Source organism: Malaclemys terrapin, chromosome 8 (assembly GCF_027887155.1).
Source record: "Malaclemys terrapin pileata isolate rMalTer1 chromosome 8, rMalTer1.hap1, whole genome shotgun sequence".
In the NCBI taxonomy this organism is placed as follows: domain Eukaryota; kingdom Metazoa; phylum Chordata; order Testudines; family Emydidae; genus Malaclemys; species Malaclemys terrapin.
Genome location: NC_071512.1, coordinates 28,552,055 through 28,578,648, shown reverse-complemented (window position 1 = coordinate 28,578,648; position 26,594 = coordinate 28,552,055). Strand labels below are relative to the sequence as shown.

General features: G+C 42.5%; 1 protein-coding gene across 3 annotated transcripts in view; it reads right to left on the bottom strand.

The window, feature by feature from the left end:
• Positions 1-26,594, bottom strand: part of TENM2 (teneurin transmembrane protein 2) — a 1,031,222-nt gene that overhangs the window by 253,200 nt on the left and 751,428 nt on the right. For all 3 annotated transcript variants that reach the window (XM_054036715.1, XM_054036716.1, XM_054036717.1), the window contains one exon: positions 23,346-23,580. In XM_054036715.1, the coding sequence (XP_053892690.1) occupies positions 23,346-23,580 (235 nt within the window). The remainder of the gene's footprint in view (positions 1-23,345; positions 23,581-26,594) is intronic.

Here is a 26,594-nt window from a genome sequence, read left to right as displayed (position 1 = left end):
AATTCTCAGACCTGAAAGAGATATCACTACACATTCCTATTAGCTTGAGTTTGATTAAGGCACGCAATTAGATCCAAAACCTACAATACCGGTGTGTTTTTTAGTTTAACTAAATCCCTATCTTTCCTAGTAAACATCCTTTCTTCTCTTGCTGGCTTATATGGCTTTCCTGTGGAACCTATAGTCCAACTAATATTCTGAATTCAACACTGTGCTAGTCTTTGTAATGGTCTTGGCAATGACTGGTAGCAGAGTAGAGCTTGAAAAGCATTCTAAGTCTATATGAGAGACACTTGCTAGAGTTACGAGTACCAAGGAAAGAGAAAGAAAATAACTGGCATGAATTCTGCAAGGTTCTGAGTGCCTCTTGCAGTCAAAACACATTGAGGGTGCTGAACAATTTGTAAAATTAGGCCCATAGTCTTTCCTAATATTAGGTCTTATTTCAAATGTAAGAATGGGAGACCAAAGCTAATGGTCTGAAGAAACAAACAAGTAGGTCACTATCAAATCAGTTATTATGAGCTTTAAAATCAGTATTTAGTCACCGTTTATTATAACAATGATTTGGAAATCTGAAACCAAAATCTGTTTCCCAAGTACATTTCCCCCCGTCATCACTCACAGGCACACTCATTTATCATTACACGATTTTTTAGAGAACACTGAAGCATCTGTCTTGAAATAAAGCCCAATATATAATGGAGTGCCTGGATTTTGCAAATAATCATACGAAAATAAAAGGCAGACTGTGCTGTGGCTCTGCCAACTTTGACAGTCTCAATTTAAGACTACGTATTGGAATTTTAAGATGGTCCCTGAAAATATACCTTGCTTATACAGTCTAATGAACATTGAATCAGTTATTCTTGTTCACTGCCAGGGCCGGCTCTAGGCACCAGCAAACCAAGCACATGCTTGGGGCAGCACATTTTCAGGGGCAGCATTTTTTTTTTTTTTGCTAGAGCCAACCCTGCCAGCAGCAGCGCAGGGGGAGTGGGAGGACCCTGGGACCGCTGTGGTTCATGTCGGGGAGCAACACCAGCACCTTGTGGCTGGGTTGAGCGGGCTCCAAGCGTGGGACACTCGGGCTGGGGGCCACCGGGTGGGGGGAGCTGCCTGCAGGTGCCGCAAGGCGGCCGCCCCCCAGCGCCGTAGCCGGGGCTGGGCGAAGCTGCCCAAGCCGCCTAGGGACTGCGGCAGGGTGGCCAGGAGCAGCAGCAGCAGCGGGGCCATAGTGGGGACCGGTGCCCGGGGCGCTGCCATGTGGGGCCTGCGTCCCGCTCTCCGGGGCTCCGCTCCCTCTGGGGCTACCCTGCCCCAGCTCCTCAGTCCCCTGCCGGGGCGGTCCCCCGGCTCTGCCCTCCTGGATCCCGGCCGCTCCTGGAGGCAGGAGCCCTGGCTGGAAGGACCCTGGGCTGAGGCGCGGCCCGGGAGCCCTGCTGCTTACTCCAACCCTGCCAGCGCTGGACTGGCTAGAAGCGAGGGGGGAGCGGGCGGAGTCAGCACTGGTGGGGGGGGAGCCCAGAGCTGGGGAGGCAGGAGTGTGTGGGGGGAAGCCAAGATTTTTTTTGCTTGGGGCAGCAAAAAACCTAGAGCCGGCCCTGTTCACTGCTTAGTTCTTAAAGAACCCAAAGGATCATCTAGCATGTTACCATTAAATGCAAAATACAGCCCTGATGGAAGTGGACACAATGTCTGTCAATTTCAGAAAGAGGTGCATCCACCCACATCAGTATTACTATTTACTTATATAATAAAAATCCTTGAAACGCTCCACAGAAAAAACTACATAATCTGCAGCTGGTTTTGAAACCTTAGTATCTCAGACATTTTCACTTAAAAAAAAAAAAAGTCCCTATCCTGGGCTGTTTGCAAAACAATACCTAAAGAAACAGTATCATTCCAACCAATTATTTAATGGAGAGTGTTCTCTAATTAATCTTCCTGCCAAATGACATTGTCATTCTTTACTGCTTGTAGCTAATATTGCAGGGGTGAGATTGGTTAAGTGTTAGAAACATTACAAACCCTTGTTTTCCACATTTTTATAAGTGGACTACGAAAATGTGCTCATGGCAGAAGCTGCGATTAAAAGGTTTCAGCCCCAACGTGACCTACCCTTTCAAATTAAAAACAAATCTTTCAGACTATATTCCACTTAGAAGGTTGCAAGAAATAACAGGGAATGGTTTCAGATGCTTTTTACTGTCATAACAAGACCAATTTTCATTAATTAAAATGAAAATTAGTGTGGGGGGGGGGAGGGGAAGACTGGTTGAGTTACACCACAGCTCTTGAGATTTCTATTCCTCTTGTTTGAGTGACAGGTTGATCACTCATTAGCTCCTCCATTAGCCTCACCCCAAACTCCCCCAAATCCTCATTATACCAGCACCCCTTTCCAGTTTCAAGCCTAAGGGGCTTAAATAAACAGTTTTTCTATTAGCTTCTTTTTTTATCCCTTGGAGCAAATCTCAGCAGTGTCAAGAGGCAAAAAAAGTGCAGTCCTTGTGCTGCCTTGTTCTGAAATGTCAAGGTTTTTAACCCAGGATCTACAGGGCGAGATATAGTATATAAACAAAGTTTGAATATAATGCATTGTTCAAGTGAAGTTAGGTATAGTGAAACTCTGGCCACAGTGAAGTAGAATGAATAAACATACTGAATGGTTTCAGTGGAAAGTCATCCTCCCTCTCCCCGCCCCCCACCCCAGCTAAGGCTATTAATCCCTAATAGATTTTTAATACTGTATGTGCAGAATGAAGATTTATGAAAGGCAAGTAAGAGATTTAGATGAATGCATAGAACTGTGCTATTCCCAAACGTATTCCTGTAGGTAAGGTAAAAATAGACAAGCTACTTTTGGGGGGGGGGGGAAAAAAACCTTTGGATTTTGTCATATTTTACAGGTCCTGTCTATGTCCTTTGAAAGCGTAGAGTTTACTGTCTCTAAAGGAGTACTTTTTATAAAGTGGCAGCCAGTAAATGGTACAGTACCACATAAAACTATGGTAATTAGATTTTCAAAAGTTATAATAAAACATTTAACTAGAGATATGTTAAATAACCACCATGCTATTCTACATAATTGGCACCCTCTTCAGAAAAAGATGAAGACTGGAATAGAAGAGGTAAAGCAGGTCAAGGAGGAGGAGCATTGACAGAGCTGCACAAGAAAATTGGAAAAGGAAATACTTAATGGTTAATATAATGGCCTTTCATACTCAGAGCTTCTATTTGAGCCCAGGTTGAGCTTTTAAAAGAAATGAATTGACTTGCCCCAGGTCAGTCCCTAAATACTGGTGATCTATATAGTCAGAAAATCTCTGGGTGGGATCTGACATGCTCCAGCACAAACAGTTGTCTGTGGACCAAGGATGAGTGCAGGCCACAATTATTTCTCAGTATTAACTATTGTGTATTCATGGTAAAATTGTAGAGACCTTGCACCATGACTGCCTACAACATACAATGAAAAGGAAGTCACCTCTTTCACTGCCCATCCAATTAACTTTAAACAGAGTCCACATTTTTAAGTGTAAAGCTGTAATTAAATAGATAAATCAATAATCAGTTGTCCTAAGTGTTCTCTGAAGCTGGCTGGTGCTACAGAGAAGAGCACATTTTCCACCCTAATTACCATCACAGATCTTCGCATCAAGACAAGAATTCCTCTATGAAAACAATACACATAGGGTTAAGTGGCACAGTAGATTTAATTTACCTTCCACAGATAAAGAATGGGACTAAAATTATGTTTGGGAAACCAGTGAATTGAGTTTGACGGTGTCAGGACAGTCTAAAATAGATTTTTGTCCATATCACAAAACTATTATTATGTGAATCTGCATAGTTGGCTTTCTCTGCTCTGGAACAGGCCAGGAGTAGAAAAGCAAGGATACTGCAATTCAGAAATTGAAGTGTGTAGGAAAAGTTATGGGAGTAAATCTCCATACTGCATATATAGATTAGGTTAATACTGTCGCCTCCTTATACTATGCTATCCGCCCCTCAAATTCATGAGCATTAAAATGTATCAATTCTCTTTCTCAAAACAATGTCTGCTGACAGAGGGACACTATTGGAACAGGGGATGCCCCATTAGAAAATGTCACTGAGGCTCGGAGAAAAGTAGCATAGTATATAAATGGAGCTTACTTTTCTGTAACTGAAAATTCTTCGAGATAAGAGGTTCCTATCTGTATTCCATGTGCTGGTATGCACACCAAACACCCAAGTCCGGAAATTCTAGCAAGCAGTGTTTGTTGGCCCACACATGTGCAGTAGATCTCCTCCTGCTCCCACCCAAGGGCATAAGTGGATGTGCAGGCAGATGTCTCTCCAGTTCCTCCTCTTACCATGAATTCAATAGGATTCGAAGCAGAGGAGATAGAGGACGGGTAGTGAAATGAAGATAGGGACTGCACATTTTGAAGAACTTCTAGTACAGCTAAGTAGCCTCCATTTCTTCTTTGAGTGATGGTTCTTATGTGTATTCCACATGTGGGAGATTAACAAGCAGTGGTCAAACCGAAGGTGGATGCAACATATTTATATACTATGTCGCAGAAGTAGTAGCTGATTGTGATACTGCTATAGAAAATTGGACCAAAGGTAATGCATTGTGATGGTGTACAAGGAGCTCCAGATAGCTGCTTTACATATCTCTAGTAGAGGCACATCTCTCAAATATGCAGTAGGGGCTGCTTGCACTCTGATGGAATGAGCCCTCACCCCCTCTGGTTGAGGGGAGAGCAGGATGTGAGCTAGCTAATAACTAAGGATAATACAGAGATCCATTTTGAAAGTTTCTGTGTAGATATAACTTGACCCCTTGAGCTCTCTGCTTCAGAAACAAGTTAGGCATCTTTCTAATGACTTTTGTTCTTGGCAGATAAAAGGCCAGTGCCCTTTAGATGTTCAGAGAATACAGCCTCCTATCTTCATCCAAGGTATATGGTTTAGGAAAATATACCAGCAAGTGGGTGGCTTGACTGATATGAAACTCTAACTACTTTAGAGATGATTTTGATTTTTGGGTGGGCGTGTAACAAGATATTTTATTTATGGAAGACAGTATATGGCATATCCTCCAGGAGTACCCCTAGCTTACTGTCTCATCTGAGTGATGTAATGGCGATTAGGAAGGCCACTTTCATAAGCAGATGGGCCATAGAGCATGTAGCTAGAGGATCCAAGGGAGGTCTGCTGAAAGATGACAGCACAAAATTGAAGTCCCACTGACATACAAACTTCATTAAGGATAGATTGCACCACTCTGGAAGATGAGCACTCTATATCCAATGCCCATTCAAATACCAGGCTCTGAGCTTCGGTGGTCCTGGATTGGGATGCATGAAAGTGCCTTTTGCTGTGAAGAAGGTCCAGAAACAGGCAGATGTTTAGGGTGGACACAAACACTTAAGAGCTTTAGTAGATCCGTAAACCAGAACTGTTTTAGTCTGTTGGGCACAATAAAGATGGTCCCAGCTCCGTTTTGGTGGATTTTCTGTAGAACCTGTGGTATTAATTGAATGGGAGGGAAGGCATACCTCAGGCGATCCTTTCACAGTAGCAGGAGGGCATCTCCCCTTGAGACCTTGACAAGGGCTACTCTGGGGCAGTATAGGGGAAGTTCCTTGTTCATCTGTCAGGTGGAAAGGTCCCTGGATGGCACTCTGCCTTGGGTGAAGACTTCATCGAGAACTGAATTGTGAATCTCCCATCTGTGGTTCATTGAAAAATGTCTGCTGAGACTACTAGGGAGTTCCGCACTCCTAAGTAGTAAGTATACTGCTGAAAGGGTTACGTGATGACTGATGAATCAATTCCACAGACTGAGTGCCTCTATACAAAGAGGGAAGGATCTTGTTCCCCCTGCTTGTTTATATAAAAGATAGTTGTCATATTGTCTAACATTATTTGGACGTCAGGATCAGATGAGCGAGAGGAAGATGTTGCAGGCTCAAAGGACTGCCCAGAGTTCTCGTTAACTGATATGCATTCTGGACTGGTCCAGCTGTCTTGAGCCATATGATATAGGCTCCCCAACCTAAGAGGAAAGCATTGGTAACAATGGTTGCCTTGAAAGTCGGTGTGAGGAAAGGAATCCACACCCAAATTTTCTCTGGCTTTGTCTACCAGAGAAGAGAGTCCATAACCTTGGATGGAACTGTCACTTTGTTGCTGATGTTGCTCCTCTCTGGTAAGTATATGGACAGAAGCCAGGCTTGTAGACAACAAAGATGGATCCTGGCAAATGGCATTATGTGTGTGCATGAGCCGTGTAGCTGTGGAGGGAAAATGAAATTCTGATTAAAGTCTGAGGTCTGAAAGTTACCTGGCATATGAGATCACCCATGGCCTGAAACCTTTTGAAAGGTAGATAAGCTCTTGCTGTGGATGAGTCCAATGTCATGTCTATGAAGCTTATGGACCTCGTGGGAGGATTTCTTGTGTAGATTCAAACACCTAGGGAAGGCAGTAGACTCAACAGGAATCAGGTTGCCTGTTTGACTTCTTCATTGGATCTGCCCATCAGAAGCCAATCGTTGAGGTATTGCCAAGATGATGAATAACTTTCTTCTCATCCACGCTGCCATCAGTGAACAAAAAATTTCTATAAAGACCCTGGGTGCTGTGGGTGGTACAAAGGGGAGGACTCCAAATTGGTAATGGTCTTGACCAAAGAGGATCCCAAGTTACCTACTGCGAGATGGGTAAATGTCTTTGCATCTTTCATGTTGACAGCCATAAACTCTGTGCCTTCCTCTATGGAGGGAATTATTGATGACAAAGAGAGTATGTAGGAGTTTAGCTTTTGGATGAATATGTTCAGTTGATGTAGGTGGAGAATCTCCTTGTGACAGTGGTCCCTGAACAGGAACTGGAAAGGGAGTTTGTGGGTGGGAGTTGCCAGAAATTCAGATAACTGCTGTGAATAACTTCCAGTACCAATGTATTGGTAGTTAGGTCCCTCCAGTTGCAGGCAAATTGGGTAAGGCAGCTTCCAATATAATCTGAGGAGGGGAATGATGTGGCATCAATAAAGGGACATGGATCTCAACAGTCGCATCAAAATAAAACTCTTTGGTGGAGGGTAGAGTAAAATGTGGTGGTGGATGTTGCAGAGGCTATGCTCTTGGGCCTATAAACCTTCTGTCTTTTACATGGTGGTCCTTGAGGACACTGATGATAAAAAGGGGTGAGGAGGTGATCTCCCCTTATGCCCTGTTTGTGAGGTTCTCTCTTGAAGACAGGGATATAGACAGAGAATCTGTCTTCTCATGGAACAGATTGATTGTATCAAAGGGTAGGTCCTGGATGGTACTCTGGACCTTTCTAGGGAAACATGAGGATTTTAACCATGAGTCTCTCCTCCTAACAATGGCTGTAGCCATTCCCCTGGATACAGTATCCACAGCATCCACTGTGGCGTAGAGGAAAGTTCTGGCCACCATGAATTTGCCCTCATGAATTAAGGCCTGGAAGTGGGCTCTATCCTCTTCCAGGAGCTTGTCCTTAAAATCTAGAAACTTGGTACGGATGCTGGCTGTCTAGGGTAGGGCTCCCATGGCCCTCAGTAGTGCCAGTGGGATGGATCAACAAGCAGTTGCTTAGACAGTCATGTCTTGTCAGAGGCAGAGATTCTGGGGCTTCTGTCTGGGGCTCTCTCTTCCTGGTACTTCCGAGTCTCCTGAGGACCATCTGCCTCATTGGAAGAAAAGGCTGGAACCTGGCCTACCAATGGAACTGATGGTACTGATGGCTGGCTGGGAGAACAACTCTGCATCCTTGGAATAGCCGCTTTCTCTGAAGTAACAATGTTCCAGAATAGAGACAGACTTGATAGAAGGGGTGAATGAGGACAGGAACAGCAAAAATGTCCTCCAGAGAGACGTAGGTCTCAGACTACCCTAGGGCATGGGGAGAACCCATTAGTGGAGCTGTCTGATCCAGAGCATCCCTGGTCACAGAGAAAATCGTATCCAAGAGGGCCACGTTGTTATAGACATCATGTCAGCGCTAGATGTGGAAGGAAGCTCCAGAGGCGGTTTATCTTTAGCCATAGCCACAGAACTGGTGCCAAACCTGGTGGATCCATACTCTGGCACACCACTGTCTCTTGCCAAGAAGATGTATTCAGACCTAAGTCTTTAGTGCCCCCATGAGTACACTCTCCCAACTTTGATGGTGTCGGGGAGGGAGCCTCACTCTTCAGGGCAGTCTTCACCAAAGATGGTTTGTCCCTATGCCTATGAAGGTGCCCCTTACTTTCATGAGAAAGCTTCTCTTTAGGCTCAGAAGTCTTAGCCTCCATTCCTGAGCTCATGCTTGGAGGGGTGCCTCCGGTGATGTATTGGGCGGGCCCCTGCTTGGATCTGACTGGGGTCTCATTGCCTTCCCTTTCTCAGTTCCTGACCCTGACAAGTTCTGGGGGGAAAGGAGTGGCATATGTTGCACTTGGCTGGGATGTGAGCCTCACCCAGGCAGCAGAGGCTGTGTTGATGTTAATCACTCACAGAAAATGAGCAAGGGCAGAAAACACAGTTTTTGAAATCGGGAACCATGGGCATAATCCCAGCATTCTCGGAGGGGAGTGTGGATTCCCTGGGGTGGGAAAAAGGGGAAACAACTACACTATACTATTTACAATATATTTACAGAAATGATACAGTAGAAAGAAGCCAAGGAAACCAAAGATTCTGACTCAGACCATGTGGCGATAAAACGGAACTGGAGAGGCACCTGCCCATTCTGCCCTTATACCCTCGGTTTAGAGCATGAAGAGAGCTATGGTGCATGTGCAGACCAATGGACACGACTTGCAAAAAAATTCTGGATTCAGTGTGCCTGTGTACCCAAGTGAGGAATACATATAGGTATGTTCACTTGAAGAACTAGGATGTAGTGAGGACTGTGACATGCTGGGTCTCATTAAAGAACATTTAAAAATCTTCTTTATGCATTTCAAATTGGTGGTGGTAATCTCTGAAATTTTCATTGGTCTGAGATCTGGCTGATTGTCTCTCACTCTGCCCATTTATTAATTAAGAATGGATAGGGTTACCATTCGTCCGGATTCCCCCGGACATGTCCGGCTTTTTTGAGTTAAAAATAGCGTCCGGGGGGAATTTGTCAATGTCCGGACTTCCCCTCCTCCCCCCCCATACAGAGCGTGCGCGCGGCTTACAGAGCAGCCGGGGCTCCGACAGCCAGAGCCAGAGCCCTTCCTTCACTTCCCCCTCCTCTCTCCTGAAACTTGACACCACTCCCCTCCTCTCTCTCCCTCCCCCTCCCTCCCTGCATTCTCAGATCGCCGGCCCTTCGCCGTCTGGAGCTCCGAGCCTGCTCCCCTCCCTCGCTGCCGAGTGCGCTGCTCTGCAGCACAGTAAGGGGGCCGGAGGCCAGAGAAGCGGCAGGGAGGTTCGGGGGGGGGGGGGCGGTAGTCAAGAGACAGGGAGCAGGGGGGAGGGTTGGATGGGTCAGGAGTTTGGGGGGGGCTGTCTGGGGGTTGGGGGTGTAAGGTTTTGGGCAGTCAGGGTACAGGTGGGGGGGGTCTCAGGAGGGGGCAGTTAGGGGACAAGGAACAGGGAGGCTTAGGTAGGGGGTGGGGTTCTGGAGGGCAGTTAGGAGCAGGGGTCTCAGGGGACAAGGAGCGGGGGGGGGAGTCGGGAGTTCGGGGGGGGGTTTCGGGGGGGGGTGGATAAGGTTTTGGGCAGTCAGGGTACAGGTAGGAGGTAGGGTCCTGGGGGGCAGTTGGGGGGGGTCTTAGGAAGGGGCAGTTAGGGGATAAGGAACAGGGAGGCTTAGGTAGGGGGTGGGGTTCTGGAGGGCAGTTAGGAGCAGGGGTCCCAGGAGGGGGCAGTCAGGGGACAGGGAGCAGAGGGGTTTAGATGGGTCAGGAGTTCTGGGGGGGGCTGTCAGGGGGTGGGGGTGTGGATAAGGGTTGGGGCAGTCAGGGGACAGGTAGGGGGTAAGGTCCTAGGGGGCCAGTTAGGATGTGGGGAAGGTCTCAGGAGGGGGCAGTCAGGGGACAAGAGGCAGGGAGGCTTAGGGAGGGGGTGGAGTCCTGGGGGGCAGTCAGGGGACAAGGAGTGGGGGGGAGGGTTGGGAGTTCTGAGGGGGCAGGAAGTGTGAGGGAGTGGAAGGGGCAGGGGCGGGGCTAGGACAGGACAGGGGCGGGGCTAGGGCGGGGCTCCTCCCGTCCTCTTTTTTGATTGTTGAAATATGGTAACCCTAAGAATGGACAGCAGGCTCTTGTTGTCAGGTTCTGGGGCAGAACTGTGCAGGACTTGGCAGCCAAGTTTACACAGCAGAGGATCTTTGCTGCCTGTGGAAGTCTGCTGTTCTGGTGGTGCCTTCATGGCACGTAGTAGTCAGCTTGTTTGGTTTAGATATTGGAACTTTAAAAAAAATATGCTTTGTTCTGATTGGTTTATTCAAATAACTTGGTTTATAATAAAAGCTTGGTGGGAGAAATGGCCACTCCATTAATGAAGTACATAAATACATATATTTCAAAGCAAAAAATGTCACCTTGATAAGAAAGGCTGAAAAAAAAGCTTGGATCATTGACTCTGGTCCTCAGTGTTTTTCAGGGCTAGACTGTTACATTCGGCAAATACCAAATGTTTAGCATTCATAGTGAAGGTGAGGGGCACATCTATGATTACGCCGAAGTAGATCCTGATTTAGGAAGGGATTTTAGATCCTGGTGCAGCAGATACTGAGTTTATTATGTAAATCTGTGTATGTGTGGGTAGTGATAGTCACACCAGACTTTCCTTTGCAGAGCTGATCCTCAGAGTAGAAATACTGTGTCTGCTGGCAGCAATGCAACAATGCTTTGTAAGTGGAGATACTTGTAATGGATAAAGATACACAGGAAGTCTACTTAAACATAGACAAGAAACACAATAAATAAACAAATATTAAATTACTTTTTTCATCAAGGAAACAGTCCCTACTCCTATACCTTCTTTATGACAACCTCCCAGGGACCACCCCCAGTATAAATATGGAAAAACTCCACTGATTTCAATGGAGTTACTCTGGATTTACATGGGATGAACTGAAAGCAGAATCAGGGTCATGTCAGGTCTGAATCGGATTTCTTTTACACCAATGTAAAGTAGGAGAAAATTCATTGAAATCGATGTAATTACACCAGAGTAAAAACAGCGTGAAGCTAATCAGGCTCATAACCCTCAAGTGACATATTCTGCTCTCATTTATACTATTGTATATCCAAAGTAATTTAACAGATGGCAACTGAGTTATTTCAGATTTATACTGGCGTACTGACAGCAGGATTTTGTCCCCAAGATTGTACCCACTGTGCCATGAATTCTGGCTCTTATCACTTTAAAAACAAGTATTATGATAACTTTCAAATAATTTATTACTTTTGCGAGCACCTTCACAGGTGCAATATCAAATCTCAACTCAGATGGATGTTCCTGCTAACTGCATCACTATAATAAATACACTGTAGATTAGGAAAGTTGGTCAACCTACAATCATACACAGTCAACTGTGGCTTGGTTCACAAGTGCATGATGCATTGTCACTGCACTCTTCTCATCTGCTCTGCCCTCCTAAGAGGCAGATTGCTTGCAAGAATTCAACAAACAGGAACTGACAGGGCAATAGGATGGCGAAGATACCAAATACTCTGATTTTTGCACTCGCCAGTCATTCAGCACTTTAAAACAACAATGCAGCCCTTCTTTATTGTGGGAAGTTAGTTACAAACAAAACAAAACAAACCCTCAAGAGATTTTTTAAAGCAGATTACAACCTGGATCTGTCAAATCCAAAAGCGTCCACTGAAACTCTGATTCTGCTCTGAAAAGTGACACTGCAGTGTTCCATGTTTATTTGTATTTCACTGACTACGTATCAGATTAACTCACTGTAAAGATTTTGTCCATATGCCCCCACAGAGCTGTGATGTTTACCACTTCCCCATAGCCTGCTCCTCCTACTGCCCTCCTACAAAGGAGCATTCCCTCTCCATGAACCTCATCAGGGCTTTATTCCTCTCAATGAGCCCCACACATGGCCTGTATTGTCCCCATGCACCTTCTTGGTATGTTCCCAGAACCTGCTATGCTCTTCTACTCCCCAATCACATTCAGTTTTTAAAACTTGAATGTGGTACGGAAGTATGGGGTGGTCCAAAGATGTGGGGAGCATGGTAGCTAATGTGAAAGGGCATGGTGTCTCTGGGTGGGGTCCTGGAGAACAGGACTGTGGGGAGGTTTGGATGAAACCTCAAGAGAGCAGAGGGCTTTAAGGGAGAATAGGGATTTGTGTGAGACTGGTGGGGGAGAGGGGAATCTGATCTATCTAAAAGGTGATGGGGAAAAGGGGGGCTTGAGTTCAGAGGGGGGCCTTGGGAAGAGAAGTAGAGGGGAGAGGAATTCTAATCTGACGAACCACCTATTTATTTCCAGTCAGAGAAGACCTGAGCTGGCGGGGGGAACACAGAAGCATCAGGGAGCCCTTCATAGGTTCCCTACACAGCTGCAGGATGCCCCACACCCCACCAATCACATCACATGACAGACCACATGTTTCACTTTGAAATGTCAAAAGTGGCCTGTGTGCAGGATGTTATCAGAATAAGTGTGCATGAAGTCTGTGGGGATTGTGGTTGTAAATTAGAGGAACAAAAAGAAATGTGAGAAAAATTGTTTGTTTTTAAAAACAAGTTTAAATATTTCTTCAGCAAAAGTGTATATATATATATCTATATATATATATATAGAGATAAGATAGATATAAATATCAGTGACACTTAGAAACTGCATGCACATAGGGTGACCAGATAGCAAGTGTGAAAAATCGGGGTAGGGGGTAATTGGCACCTACATAAGAAAAAGCCCCAAATATCAGGACTGTCCCTATAAAATTGGGACATCTGGTCACCCTACATGCACAACACAATTTATATAAAACACATAGGTATACTGAGAGACACATTTGCATTTAAAAAAGGACTAAAATCCCTCCATATAGAAGTTAATTGTCCTATGAAGAATTAGTTTGTCAAAGGAAATAATTCAACCATTAAAGTGCCAGATAGAGGGATTTTAGTCCTATTGTAAATGCAATCCCTCTCTCAGTATATACCTATAATATGTGTTTTATATATATTGTGTTTGAACATGCAGTGCCTGTCATTCCTATTATATACCTACACAAACAGGCACCATATGCGTAAACACACACACACAAGCACACCGCTATCTCCTCTGTACATATACATCCACGCCACTGATGCAAACAGGACAAAACTTGTGAGAACATGCTATTTCAGTAGGTTTCTTGGCCCGCAGCACATAATCAATATGCAAGGAACTGCACGGTTTAGTAGCCAAGAAAATGCCATTAGGCAAGGAAACAATCATTTAGAATCAACACATAAATATTGTTATGACACTTAACATCCACTCAAGTAGATTCTGAAGCCTCTCAGCAGCAACCAAGTTTCCAACGAAGCATTATCTAAAACCAGCACACCAGTCCTTGAAAGGCTCACGGTTTCTTAAATGCTGGGTTCTCTAGGCCCCTAAGGCAAAGCTTTTTAAAAATGCAAGTGTTAAGGCAGGCTGTCATGCATATTGCCTTAAGTACCAGAATAGCTTGTCACTGCCATCTTGAAACTCTTAACAAAGACACAGTTGGACACACAGAAGCACAGTAATTGAAAGCTGCCTGACAGGAAGGTAGTATGTTAGACTGAAAGGCAGGTGCCAGCCTTTAGGGCACCTTATTCTGTCACAGCATTAAACAGAACATAAAAGGGGCTATATGCAGGAGGCTTCAGTTAAAAGTAACTAAAGCAGGTAGAGAAAAAGAAAACATCAGTACAGTACAATGGCTGCATTATCATCATATTGTTTAATGAGTGGCAACACTTTTTCAGAGGACAAAGTTCACATTCTAAAGCAAAACAATTCATTGGGTGCGGGGAGGGAGAGGTGAGCTTGAATCTTACATAGAGTACCAGTGCCATGTCTGCAGCTGGACATGTCTTCATCTAGTCAAAAAGACACCAATAGCTTGATCCTACCCTAAGAAAGGCAAGAGTGAATTGCCACATATTGCAGCTTGTAAAATGTGCAACGGCACTGAGTTGACACAATATACAACAAAGTGCTTTAGTACACAGGCCCTTGTTAAAAATAAAAATAATCAGTGAGAATAACTTCAGATGTGAATATGCCACAACAAATTGGCTAGTAACGTGCATGTGTACTTGCACTAGATAGAATCAGAACTGCTCCACTGTGTGTCATAGACCCAATACCTCCAATAGCTACAGGCAATTCTCCTTTAGCTGAAATTATAGTAGCCTGTCCCTTTGAAGAGGAAAGATTTGGTTTTATCTGCTGCAAAGTTCCAAGTGGCTATGGTGTGCAGACACGCAAGACTGTTCATGTCCCTTTTACTCAGATTCTTCTTTGAATTACAAAACATCTCAACAATAGAGCTATCCACATAAAATAACCTTACAATCAGAGACTATATTTAAATGTTACAAGGATAAAAGCCTAAATCAGGCCAATTAATCAGGGATGAAAAAACAACAATATTTTAATAACAAAAAAATCTTAAACATGCTCGCTTCTTGCCCCAAAATGGATTCCACCATTGGTTTTTCATGTCCCAATCTTTACAAACTAAGCAGAAATCTTGCCTTCTAACAGCTAGAACATCCCTATCATTATTTGGAACTTCTCTCTTAAAGGGGTGCTTTTGCCAGTGTGCCTCCTTCTCCCTTTTCTGGTAATCAAAGATTCTACATTCGTTAGGTTAACCTAGAACTACTTTAGTCTGCTAAACTGACCTTTCTAAAATGTTTCTGCACTTCATCCAAGTATTTGGCCCAAAGGCCTGTAAACTGCTTGAAGATGCTTTTGGGCAAAGCACATACTATCCTCAGGTTCTCTAACATGCTTTTCATTCATTTATTTATTAACTTATTTAGATCAGTTCAAAAGGCACATGGCAGCTGCCTGGTGCACAAGAAGTCTACCCAGCTTCTGTCTGGCAATGAGGTGAGTGAAGGATCTGCTCCCTGACCGCAGGCCATCAAAGAGGGCAAGAGTGTAATAGACCCATTGCCTTGCCCCCACCCCAAACTAGCCAGACATTTAAGGGGAAATGTACCGTACCCTATGAATGGGCATAGCAGCAGCTGCTCTCTCACTCTGTGCCCAGACCTCACTCAGACATAATCCCTCCTGGAGCTGCCTGTAGGTGGTGCAGGTGCACAGTACCTTTAGTATGGAGCACCATGGAATGAGCACCAATGAAACACCTTGAGCCCTTCTTAATTGTATTATTTAACTCAAAGTGTTTCCATGGTGCTCATTGTCTTCATATCTGTTTGTCCTCCTGAAAACACATATACTTCATGCTCATAGAGGTTCCTACATATTGCTTACAGTAATACCAGCACAAATATACCTGCCTTCTGTTACTTTGACATTCACTTAGGATTCTGATTCTTCATGGCCTCGGTAACCATTTATATCTGTCCCAAAGGAGTGCAAAAGATAACCCAAATTGCAAAGAATTATTGAAACAAGACACTAGAATTTCTGACACAACTGCCACACTGGTTCAGACCAGTGGCCCACCAGTCACCAACAGTGTCCAGTACCAAATGCTTCACAAAAAAGTGCAAAAGACCACAAAAGACCGTAAATTATTGTGGCATATTTTGCCTCCAGGGAACATTTCCTCCTAAACTCCAATAGGCAGAGGTTGGATTATGCGCATCTGAAAATGTTATGAAGACCTTATATAAGGGGGACTGTATAACAGGAAGCCTTTGACCAAATGACCCAGTGACCTGCTTTCCTTTGATCATACTTAGTTCCATTATTCAGAAAATGGGGAAAGAATATGAGTCATAATTGCATTTCCCAAACTGCTAACAAGAGTCCTTCATCTTTCCTCTATTTAATGGGGGGGGGGGAGTGAGAGAGATAGCTCAGTGGTTTGAGCATTGGCCTGCTAAATCCAAGGTTGTGAGTTGAATCCTTGAGGGGGCCACTTAGGGATCTGGGGCAAAAGCAGTACTTGGTCCTCTATTGAAGGCAGGGGGCTGGACTCAATGACCCTTCAGGGTCCCTTCCAGTTCTAGGAGATAGGTATATCTCCATATATTATTAATTACTACTAATTATTTGATAATACTTGTGAAGTACAACTGGAGTCTGCAAGTGGATTTTAGGGCACTTTAAAGTATCACTCAAACTAGAAATCTTGGTCTCTAGAATTTCCAAAGGGTGCCCCTGAAGAACACAGGTGAAGACCAGCTAGTTCGCACAATGTATATTCTCTGAAAACTGCCAAGGCTAGGACTTGAACTCACAGTGAGTAGGAGCAGCTCAGATATCACACAACATCACATTGAGCCAGCCAGTTACGGTGATAAACTACTTGCCAATCCTCTGCCTTCAACAGAACCCTAGTCTTTTTGCACATGCATATTTCAGTCTTTGAGGTGTCAGCTGAGCTCATGCTGACCTGGAGTTCCAAACTTCACCCATAACAACTTTATCAATATGGTTTCTCCAAAAGGGCAATGCAAATCATGCACTAGTTGAGATAAGATTGGGGAGAATTATAACCATCCTTTGAGCCTCAAATGTGGGTGCGCGCACACATAAAATGTTAGAAGAACCAGATGATTTTGTAAACAGCTGATTTGTAGGGGGGAAGAGAGCCTGAATCTTTACTCAAATGACCTCAAATTTGGACCACTAAACTTACAACACACCCCAATATAGCATGACAGATTTAAAGACAATCCAAGTCCAAATGTGGATTTTAGAGCCTATAGAATTGTTGCCTTGTCAACAGCAAGCGACTCTCCACTTTAACTGCAGCAGAGCTGCCACTCTGTCATAATGTTCCCTGTAACCTACAGACTGCTCCCTGCCAACAATCCCAAATATACAGTATATAGAAGTGAACATCTAACAAAATATATGCAACCCATAGAATGGATGGAATCAGTCAAAAATATTCTTGCAATGATGAAGAATGGGCCTAATTTCTATTGCTATTTAAAAATTTTCCTTTCTTTCTGAACTAAGCATTGCTAATTACAGTGATGCAGGCTTAATTCATAGCAATATAAATAACATCAGGCATAAGAACTAGCATTAGGGTATCATGCAATCTCAGACAAATATCCTTTCAAAGAAAATCTATAATAGCTCTTGGGTTACCCTCATTTATGAGCCATTATGCCTTTGACTGGCATCTGCAAATGGCCCCGTGTGAAGTTTCCATAACAAAGACGACTATTACAGTGCAGGGAATGATGTAAACTTTCACTGTAAAGTGATAGTGCTCTCACTGTGTGCTCCCATAAAGAATCCCTCAAAAGTGTTTCAACCTTTAAAGTTGAAAACTGCTTCTCTGGCCATATCAAAATGATGAAAATCATATCGGAATGTTCAAAGTTAGCATTCTCATTATTCAATCTCATAAAAAGTACTGATTGGGGAAGCAATAAGTGAACACCTCTTAACTGGAAACTGTGGAATCCTAGCACTTTTTCAAAGGAGGAGAAGACTGTCTGAAACAGACTGCAGGAGAATAATAAAAGTTAAAGAGCATTAAACTGCAGCTCTGAGCTTAAAGGTGAAACAGCTCAGTATTCTAGAAATGAACCTTAGAGGCAGCATCTTGATGTGTCATGGTAGTGTACTAATGTGGTTTTAGTTAAGTATATATTAGCTCTTCCATTAGATACCTCAGCTACTTTAAAGAAGATGTAACGACTTATTCTGGCCTAAAATTTCACATACTCCTTTTAAGAGCAAGGTGTGTGCATGCAATGACTGTAGCAAGGAAGGTTATGTGGGGAGGGTGCATCAAATTTATTTAAATAATAATAATTTGAGTGATTTTTCAGTGTACATTTAAAACTATGTATTTTACCAGTGTATATTTTTTTCTTTTGCATATATGTTAAAGAGCTATGATTAAGAAAAAACAAGCTGAAACATATGCCATTTACCCATAATCCCATAAAACCCATAATGACCTAATCACATTGGACATACTGTAATTTAATTAATTTATTCATTTATAATAACTCAGATCCATCCCAAACTACTCTCATAAAACAACAACAAAATAAAACAAAAAATGAAAACAAACAAACAAAACCTCACAACACTGAAATAAGACCCACGTAGCGAAGACTGACATTTAAAAATTATCTGCTGCACCTTCCAATGGACCACGGGATTTGTAAGGAGGGAGTGGAGAGATGAGTTTCGAAAGGCCACAACAGACGAGAAAGGAGAGCAGTCTTCTTTGGAGCAAAGGATACCCCAGATTTACATTGCAACATTCAGCTACAGCCTCCATTCGGATTTATAACTTTATTCCATACTCAGACAAGGAGGTGTTTGGAATCTAAACTGATATCTGAATTTTGTGTCTCTAACATAATTTTTTCATGTTAAATAGCTATGTTACTATTCACTGAATTGTCTCTTTCATAGCCAGAAATGACAACGAGGAGTTCTTGTGGCACCTTAGATACTATCAAATTTATTTGGGTATAAGCTTTCGTGGGCTAAAACCCACTCAATCTGCATGGAGTTGAAAATGCAGTAGGAAGATATATATATAACAGTACATGAAAAAATGGGAGTTGCCTTACCAAGTGGGGGGGTCGAGACAATTCAATTAAAGTGGGTTATCAACAGGATGAAATGTGATAGTTGGTAATGTGCATTTTGGTGTGGAGCAGAATTTACTCAAGATAACGGAAAGGATAAAAAAGTAAGAGTTGTAAAACTCTCCTTCCTCTCAAATGCACAGCATAGATTGTAAATGGTGACTTTGCCTATTGAGCAGCTCCAATATTGAGATTAATAAGCTGACAAGTTTCAAGGAAGACTAAGAAAACTGCAAAATTAAAGTGCATTGCAACGTGAAGAGCCAGTGGTTTGGTGGGATCAGTGCAATGCAGCAAGGTAAAGCTATAAAATAAAGACTGAACTGAAAGGGCAACATAAAGGCCTCATTCGTTTCTGCATTGCCTCTAATAAGAATTTAGGGCCCACATCAGTTTTGGAACATGGGTAAGAATTACAGACTCATTTTGAAAGTTACAGATGGATTTCGTTCTGCAGGTATCAATGTTAGTAAAACTTACGAGAAATCATAAAAAGGAAAAAAAAAACCCTTTCCTGGGTTAATATTCTTATGATGGAGTTTATCATCAAGACCTGTCAGCTATTTAATCTTAGATAGTAAGAAAAATCAGTCATGGGACAACTTTGCAATAATCTTCGAGCACAGCACAGTGAGAACATTTTCTACCATCTTGATGCTTTGTTGTGAAAAGCCTGTGTGTATCAATGACTTCAATTCATAACCCCCGAATATCCTATATCAGCTAAGAATACTGACATTAGCAAACTGATCTTTTGTTTTCAAGGTGAATTTGAGAGTTGTTGGAGATTTTATTATAAAAAAAAATTCTAGGATCTATCATCTATAATTAAACTGACATGGACTACTAGGCGCACAATTGGAAAATAATGTTGATGACAAGTCCTGTGAAATTTTATCTTGTTAATTCTGTAAGACTCCTTAGCAATCAAATACAGTCTATATATCATACAGATGTAAATCAACACATAAATATACGTATGCCAATCTACATATTTTCACTTTTTTTCTCGGTTGTCCCTGTCTTGTGCCTGAGAGGTGTAGGCATCTTGTACACTGAAGGTGCAATCCTAAAAAACCCTTCCTTACATAGTTAGTCGCATTAACCTCAAAAACACAAGTAAGGATTAACTGTGCTAAGGTTTCAGGATTGTGTACCCTAGACAACAAATATGGTTTAGTGGTTACTGCATAGAACTGGGATCACATTTTGTTTTCCTTGCTCTGCCACTCATCCCTGACATCTAACACTCTAAGAATAACATCCCTTGGGCTCCTAGATCATGACCAATGTGAATTCAGAAAATGCACTATGGAATTCTCCCCAAGTATGTAGTGGTTGGTAAATTGGGAGAATTTAAAACTTGGTTCACCATGGTTATGTGTTCCAAGTATTTTGTGTATTGAAGAACAACAGTCTACATTCCAGAAGAGTTCTTAAATAGACGGACATTATCTCCCTTTGCATTCTAGCCTCAGACAATGAATTACCAGGCAGGATCGGGCCATCCCAAAGAGGACTCTAATTTTTATCTAGACAGTTCTCAGTAATAGATGCTAGATCCACTTAACTATGTAAGATCAAGTACCACGTAGTAGCTGATTTATTCTCAACAGATCTGGCACTTAAGAATAGTGTCTTGGCAGTTGGTCAAAATATTCTTATCTGTTACAACTTTCTTAGTAAAAGAAATCAGCACCAGAGCCATTATCTCCAATTTGGTCACCTGAAATTTCTGATAACCCTCACTTCCCTCTGGCTTTTGTGCTCAGCTCTTCCACAGCATCCCCAGCCCATATCAGAGTCTTAGTGGGGCAGAATAATATTAAGTAGAGGTACAGAATATCTTTAGTAAGTCCCAGAATAGGTCAAAATCCATAGAGTCTAGATCTAGAAGATGAACACAATAGTATAATATTCCTTGGATCCTGAAATGTCAAATATTATAACTGCTGATAATACATATAAACAAAGTTAAATGCGTTCCTTTTTATCCTCCACATCAACTGCCTGGTTTTGCCCTCAGATCTACCTGTGTCACTGCTACAAAGACAACAAGAGCAGAGCAAGTGTAACTGAGGGTAAACCTGCTCCCCAACTCTCCAATACTAGTTTTCTGCAGAACAAATCATTGCAGTATAGCCACTCTGACTAATGGACCATAACAGCTCCACACTCTAGATTCAGCATAAAACCAAACCAAACCAAACCACACTCACTCCCAGGCAGTATTATGTAGCCAGCAATAAAGTCCAGCAATAAAGACTGACCTCTAGAGCTCCACAAAAAGAAGCCAATCTTAAACCAATCTCTAGCTATTAGAGATCAGGACAAGACCAAAGGAGAGGGAGGAATAGGGGCTGACTATCTCACATCTGCCTACTGCAGGGTTCTAGCATCTTCCGCTGAACCATTTGGTATTGGCCACAGCCAGAGACTAAAGAAAATGGACCTTGGCCTGATCCAGTATGGCAATTCCTGTATTCTTAGAAAGGTTTCAATTCACATCAAATCCCAACAGCCATGGCTGCCCTTCAAACCAAAACCATGAATGAGAGACACCAGGTGGAAAACAATCCAACTTCTCAACCAACAATTAACCTATGCAAACATGGGTGTGCAAGTACATCCCACCACCAATCCACTTTCTCATCTGCTCCCCATTCTTTTATTTCATAGAATTACTGTAGCGAGGAAGAGTGGGCTCCCTCCAACCTGGAGAGCAAGAGACCACTACACTCCCCGTGGTGAGTGGGGCTAAATCCACCCCCCTCCCTCCAGAAGTCCTGGGGCAGGACAGGAAGTATAAAAAGAGAGCCCTGCAGCTCAGCAGATCTTCCAGGATCCCTGACTCGGCCCTAAGTGGAGCTGTGCCCTGCAATCGGAGGAGGCAGACGAGTGCCCTGAGGGGCTGTGGCTACTGCTGGTTGCCAAGTAACCAGAGGGGAAAGAGGATCTTTGGACTCTGGAGCCCCCCTACATCCAGTTTTTGCTGCCAGAGAGTGAGTCAGCGTGTTTTGGCAGGATTCCCATTGACCCAGTGGCAGGATTCCCTGGAACTGTTAGGGCCCTGAGCTGGAAGAAGGGTGGGCCCAGGTCCCCTTACTGCCAACCCCATCCCTGGGGTGGCAGCCTACCCACCTTAGGCCAGACAGCTTGTGCTTTCCTGCTTTTGCTCTGCCCCAGCCAGGAAGCTGGGCCATAGACAGTTTGCTGTCTGCCCCTGCCAGAAGGCTCTTGGCTAAAGACTCCTTGGGCTCTGCCCCACCCATAGGGCCAGAGCTTCCTTATAGACTGCCATTATAGACTGTTAATTGCTGTCTGTCCCAGGAAGAAGGCTGTGGACTAAAGATTGTTTGCACTCTGCCCCCTACACCCCAGAGGGTGAGAGCTTCCCCACAGACTGATTACTACCCACCTGTAGTGAGGTGGACTGGCCTTCCTCCCCATTCGAGAGTGAGGGACACTACAGTTATGTTTACCAAAATGTATAAAGCACAATAACTTTCGAATCTATTCTTATGGGCACCCAGCAATTGCAGATACAAGACACGTGCTTTATGATGCCCTCAGATAGTCCCGTATGTTTCAATAACCAGCCTGCCCACTCAAAAGATAGGAGTGGGCAAAAAGAGCAGTGGGTTGGTGCCAGTGCTCAAATGTTTCACCACAGTTGCTATTTCTAATTTCTGTGAGACCAGCTTTGCCAGTGTCTCTTGATATTTAAAGCACAAGTTAGAATTAAGATGAAAAAAAATGACAATGAAACTGAATGTTTAGAAATGCAGTATGTCAGAAAACTTCTTTTTGTATTGATTTATTTTGGCAATCATAAGTGCTGCACTTTTTCTTCTTCTTCTTTTTTTATACATAACAGTGTGCCCCACAGGCATCAAGCTGCTAGTGTGTACGGGAGGGATTAAAGTGAGCCTGCATGTTGGGTGAAATATAAATTAAAATTATACTTCTGTCAATCTTGAATCAGGGATTGTTTCTAAAGGTCTCCCAAAACGCTAAATTTCAAATGAGTCTTCATTTATTACTTCAGGATAGGCCAAATGCATAATTTATTAGTGACAGTCAATATACCCTTATAAGTAAGTTCCCCCTGAGCTTTGGAATAAAAATATGTTATGCTAATTCTATTAGTTAGGTACACAAGAGCTGTCTGAATGAACAAACAAGTATTAAAACAAGAGACATGAACAAAGAGATGTCTAACTGTCCATTTGCTAATGCCAAGTAAATAAGAGGTATTCTAAACTAAATATATATTTATGTTGTGTAGGTAAAAGATGAATTGACATAAAGTCAATAAAATATCTCTTTTCTTTTAACCAAATTCATATGTATTTTCTTAGCTGTTCTTTCACTGCAGTTGATTTTATACATGCTTATATAACATTGCAGTACTTTCAATATAAGACAGTCTTGAGTTTCCAAGTCTCAATTAACTAAAAATCCCTGCTATCTGAAACATATACTGTAAATTCCCTCAATCGTATGAAATCTCATTTATCCACGCTTATTCAATGTCCCCATGACATTCAGATAATTGAGACTATACTGTGTATTTTTAGTGCAGTCCTACTGAAGACTATCCCTTGTGACCTACCTGGTCTCAAGTGGAACATTGCTATTGAGTACCCAGCTGTCTTGAAGTTGCACAGACTCAGGAGTGGTGGCCAAGTCATTTGGTGCAGGAGCTGGTGCATGGATCTGGTTCCGCCGATTTGTGAGAGAGTTCCTATTGAGGGAGTTGGCAGAGGAGTGATGATGAGACAGTGTATGATTGTGAGGAGGTGGGAGAGGTGGTCTCAGTGTTGACTGGCTGTGGTGATTTGAAGGGCCTGCAAGAAAAAAGAGAAATAGTCATCAACATCTGTTGATGGCAGATTTTTTTTCTTCAACAAGCCTCAGGCCTTTTGAAAATTTACCCCTTACAGCATAGTTGCAGTTAGATAAATTATGGTAAAATGACACTGGGAAGTTCCATACTTAATCTCTTTTAAAAACCTCCAGAGTAGGGGCCTGATTCTTCTTTCACTTATGCTGGTTTTACAGTCCACGGAGAAGAGATCAGGCCCCAACTAAGTACATTTTACAATGAAAAAGATGGGCCAAATCCTTCACGTACTTCAATGGGATCAGGCTTTGGCCCGATTTTTCTAACTGGCAGTACCCACAAACTCTGTGTGAAATCTGAAAATTATGCTGCTATTCCTCCTTCTCTCTCTGGAATGTGGCTAACAATGTCGTTGACGATGAATGAGAGATGGGGGGAAATAAATCTAGCTCATTCGCCCAGGATTGAGATGGCTTTGCCTTGATAATGGGAATACAAACTTGTTTTAGTCAGTAAGTAAGCAGATAAAATTCAGAAATACACAGGAAGACAATATAATGGCCAAGAAAGTATAATTTAAATATAGTCACTTTTCTAACCATATGCACATAATGGTAAACAAGCTTATTTAATGAAATTCCATATGTTCTGGCAATTTTAAAATTTTAATAAAACTAATGAAAGAGATGAAAAATACAAGTTAATCCACAAATAAGTGGATTAACTGTATGTCTTAATCATTACATTAATTTGTAGTTTTCTAGTGAACAATAATTAGAAAAAGTAACATTAGCAAAATTACAATTATACTGATGTATGTTTGTTTTTAGACACTATGAAGCACATTGTGTATTTAATGACTCAAACAATATAAGAAAACATCACTGTGGAAAATATTTACAGCCAGATTGATCTATTTTCACATGGAACTACGAAGTATCGCAAATATACTCTTCTCAATTAATTGTAAATTAATTAAGTTCAACATTTTCAAATTTGGATGCCTAAAGTTAAACTCCTAAATAAGTGACTTGTTTTCCAGAGCGTCTCATCACCTGTTCAAAGGGTGCTAAGCACTTCTGAAAATCAGCCCACATAGCCAGAAGCCTAAATACAGATTTGAGAGCTTCATTTTAGGCATTTAAGTTTGAAAATTATGGCCAGAACACACTGCCTATTCAAAGACAGAATCTGGCCAATGGTGTGCAGTTATGCAAGGGAGAGAGAGTAAAAGGACCCTCTCGCCATGATCACCTTGTACAGGTGACATCCAGAATCCTGCAACTTGGGGTCTTTGTGTGCAAGGGGGAATGCTACCATCACCAATGGCACTAGGCAACCCACAGGTGACAGTGTTAAATTCATGCTTCTTCCCTCCTTCCTCTCCATCTTACAGAGTGCATTCTGCTATAGAGTGCTAAGTGACCTCTCCTGATTGGATTCTCCAAGCACTCTGCTTGTGTCCTCTGCAGACAGGATTTTTGGGAGCTGGCGCTTTTGCTGCACTGCCACACAAGAACCACCTCACTCAAGATAGCATAATTAGGGGAGTACGGGGGGGAGGGATAGCTCAGTGATTTGAGCATTGGCCTGCTAAACCCAGCATTGTGAGTTCAATCCTTGAGGGGGCCACTTAGGGATCTGGGGCAAAATCAGTACTTGGTCCTGCTAGTGAGGGCAGGGGGCTGGACTCAATGACCTTTCAAGGTCCCTTCTAGTTCTAGGAGATAGGGTATCTCCATTAATGTAATAAATTTATTGTCCTTTGGAGAGAAATGTTGATTTTCCTAAGTATCTTTGTGGCCCTTAGAGACCACAGTGATGGGCAGATAAGACAGAAACAAATGGGTACATTTTATTGTGACTACTGGTGTAAGCAAAAAGTTGCCCTATGGGGAGACTCTAAAAAGTGAATAACAAAAAGAAATCCTATACTTCACATGGTACTGTAAGCTGCTAGATACAGTCTCTTAAGAAATGGAAATAGCATATAGCATATCCTAAATAGCATGTAGCATATCTTCTCATTTTTATCCTAACAGAATGTCTATTACTTTGGACAGGTGCATCCCAAACCTTGCAGTTCATCACATGTGCTGCCTGCCCTATTAATTTTGCCCTACATATTTTTAAAATGCTTCATTCTTCCTGTAGTAGGCTGAAGGAGGTGGTTTAACCTAACATACTATTATACATCAAATGCTTAATCTACACACCGTGCTCTAGGTCCTTGTACACTTCTTGGAAAGGAGACAGAGGCAGACACAGCAGGAAGACAATGTGTTTGGATAATATCCAAGTACAGATGAGCCCAATGGAACTATTTCCCCAAAGTCTGAATTTTGGCATTGAACAAAACATGTTAATTTGGATTTCAGTAAATGGATTGTTGTGAGTGATAAAATGCAAATTTGAGCACTTATGTATTAAAAGTTACTTCAAGAAGCCCAATGTTTCATATGTTCTGCAATTAACCTATTTTCTGAAGCAGCATCTTTTTCGTATACTAATCTATGTACTTTTCCAACAATATCTCATAATACTGTAGGTCTACTTCACACCCATAAAAGAAAACAAAATTAATATCTTCTTTTTGGTGTGTGCTAGTTTTAAATGACTAAGTATATTTTAGATACGTTATTAGATGGTACATTCATAATGACTCGGGTTCATGAAAGCACTTAAGAACACGGTTAAATCTATCTCTAGTCAGGACAGCACTTAAATGTATGTTTAGTTTTAAGTACGTGCTCAGGTCCCATTGACTTCATGAAACACTTAACTGCTTGTCTGAATGGGAATGGACTTAATCACTTAAACTGTTTAAAACACTTCCCTTAGTTTTGTGTGGCAGGGAGGATAAACATGGAAAAGAGATATAACTATGTACACTGTTTTGCTGTAAAATTCAGTTTTGAGATATACAGCCTTGCCAGCAGCAACAGAGAATCTATGAACCTTGCAAATTTTCAGCCACAATATTAGAAGCGTCTTTTTTTTTAAAATCAGTCAATAGTT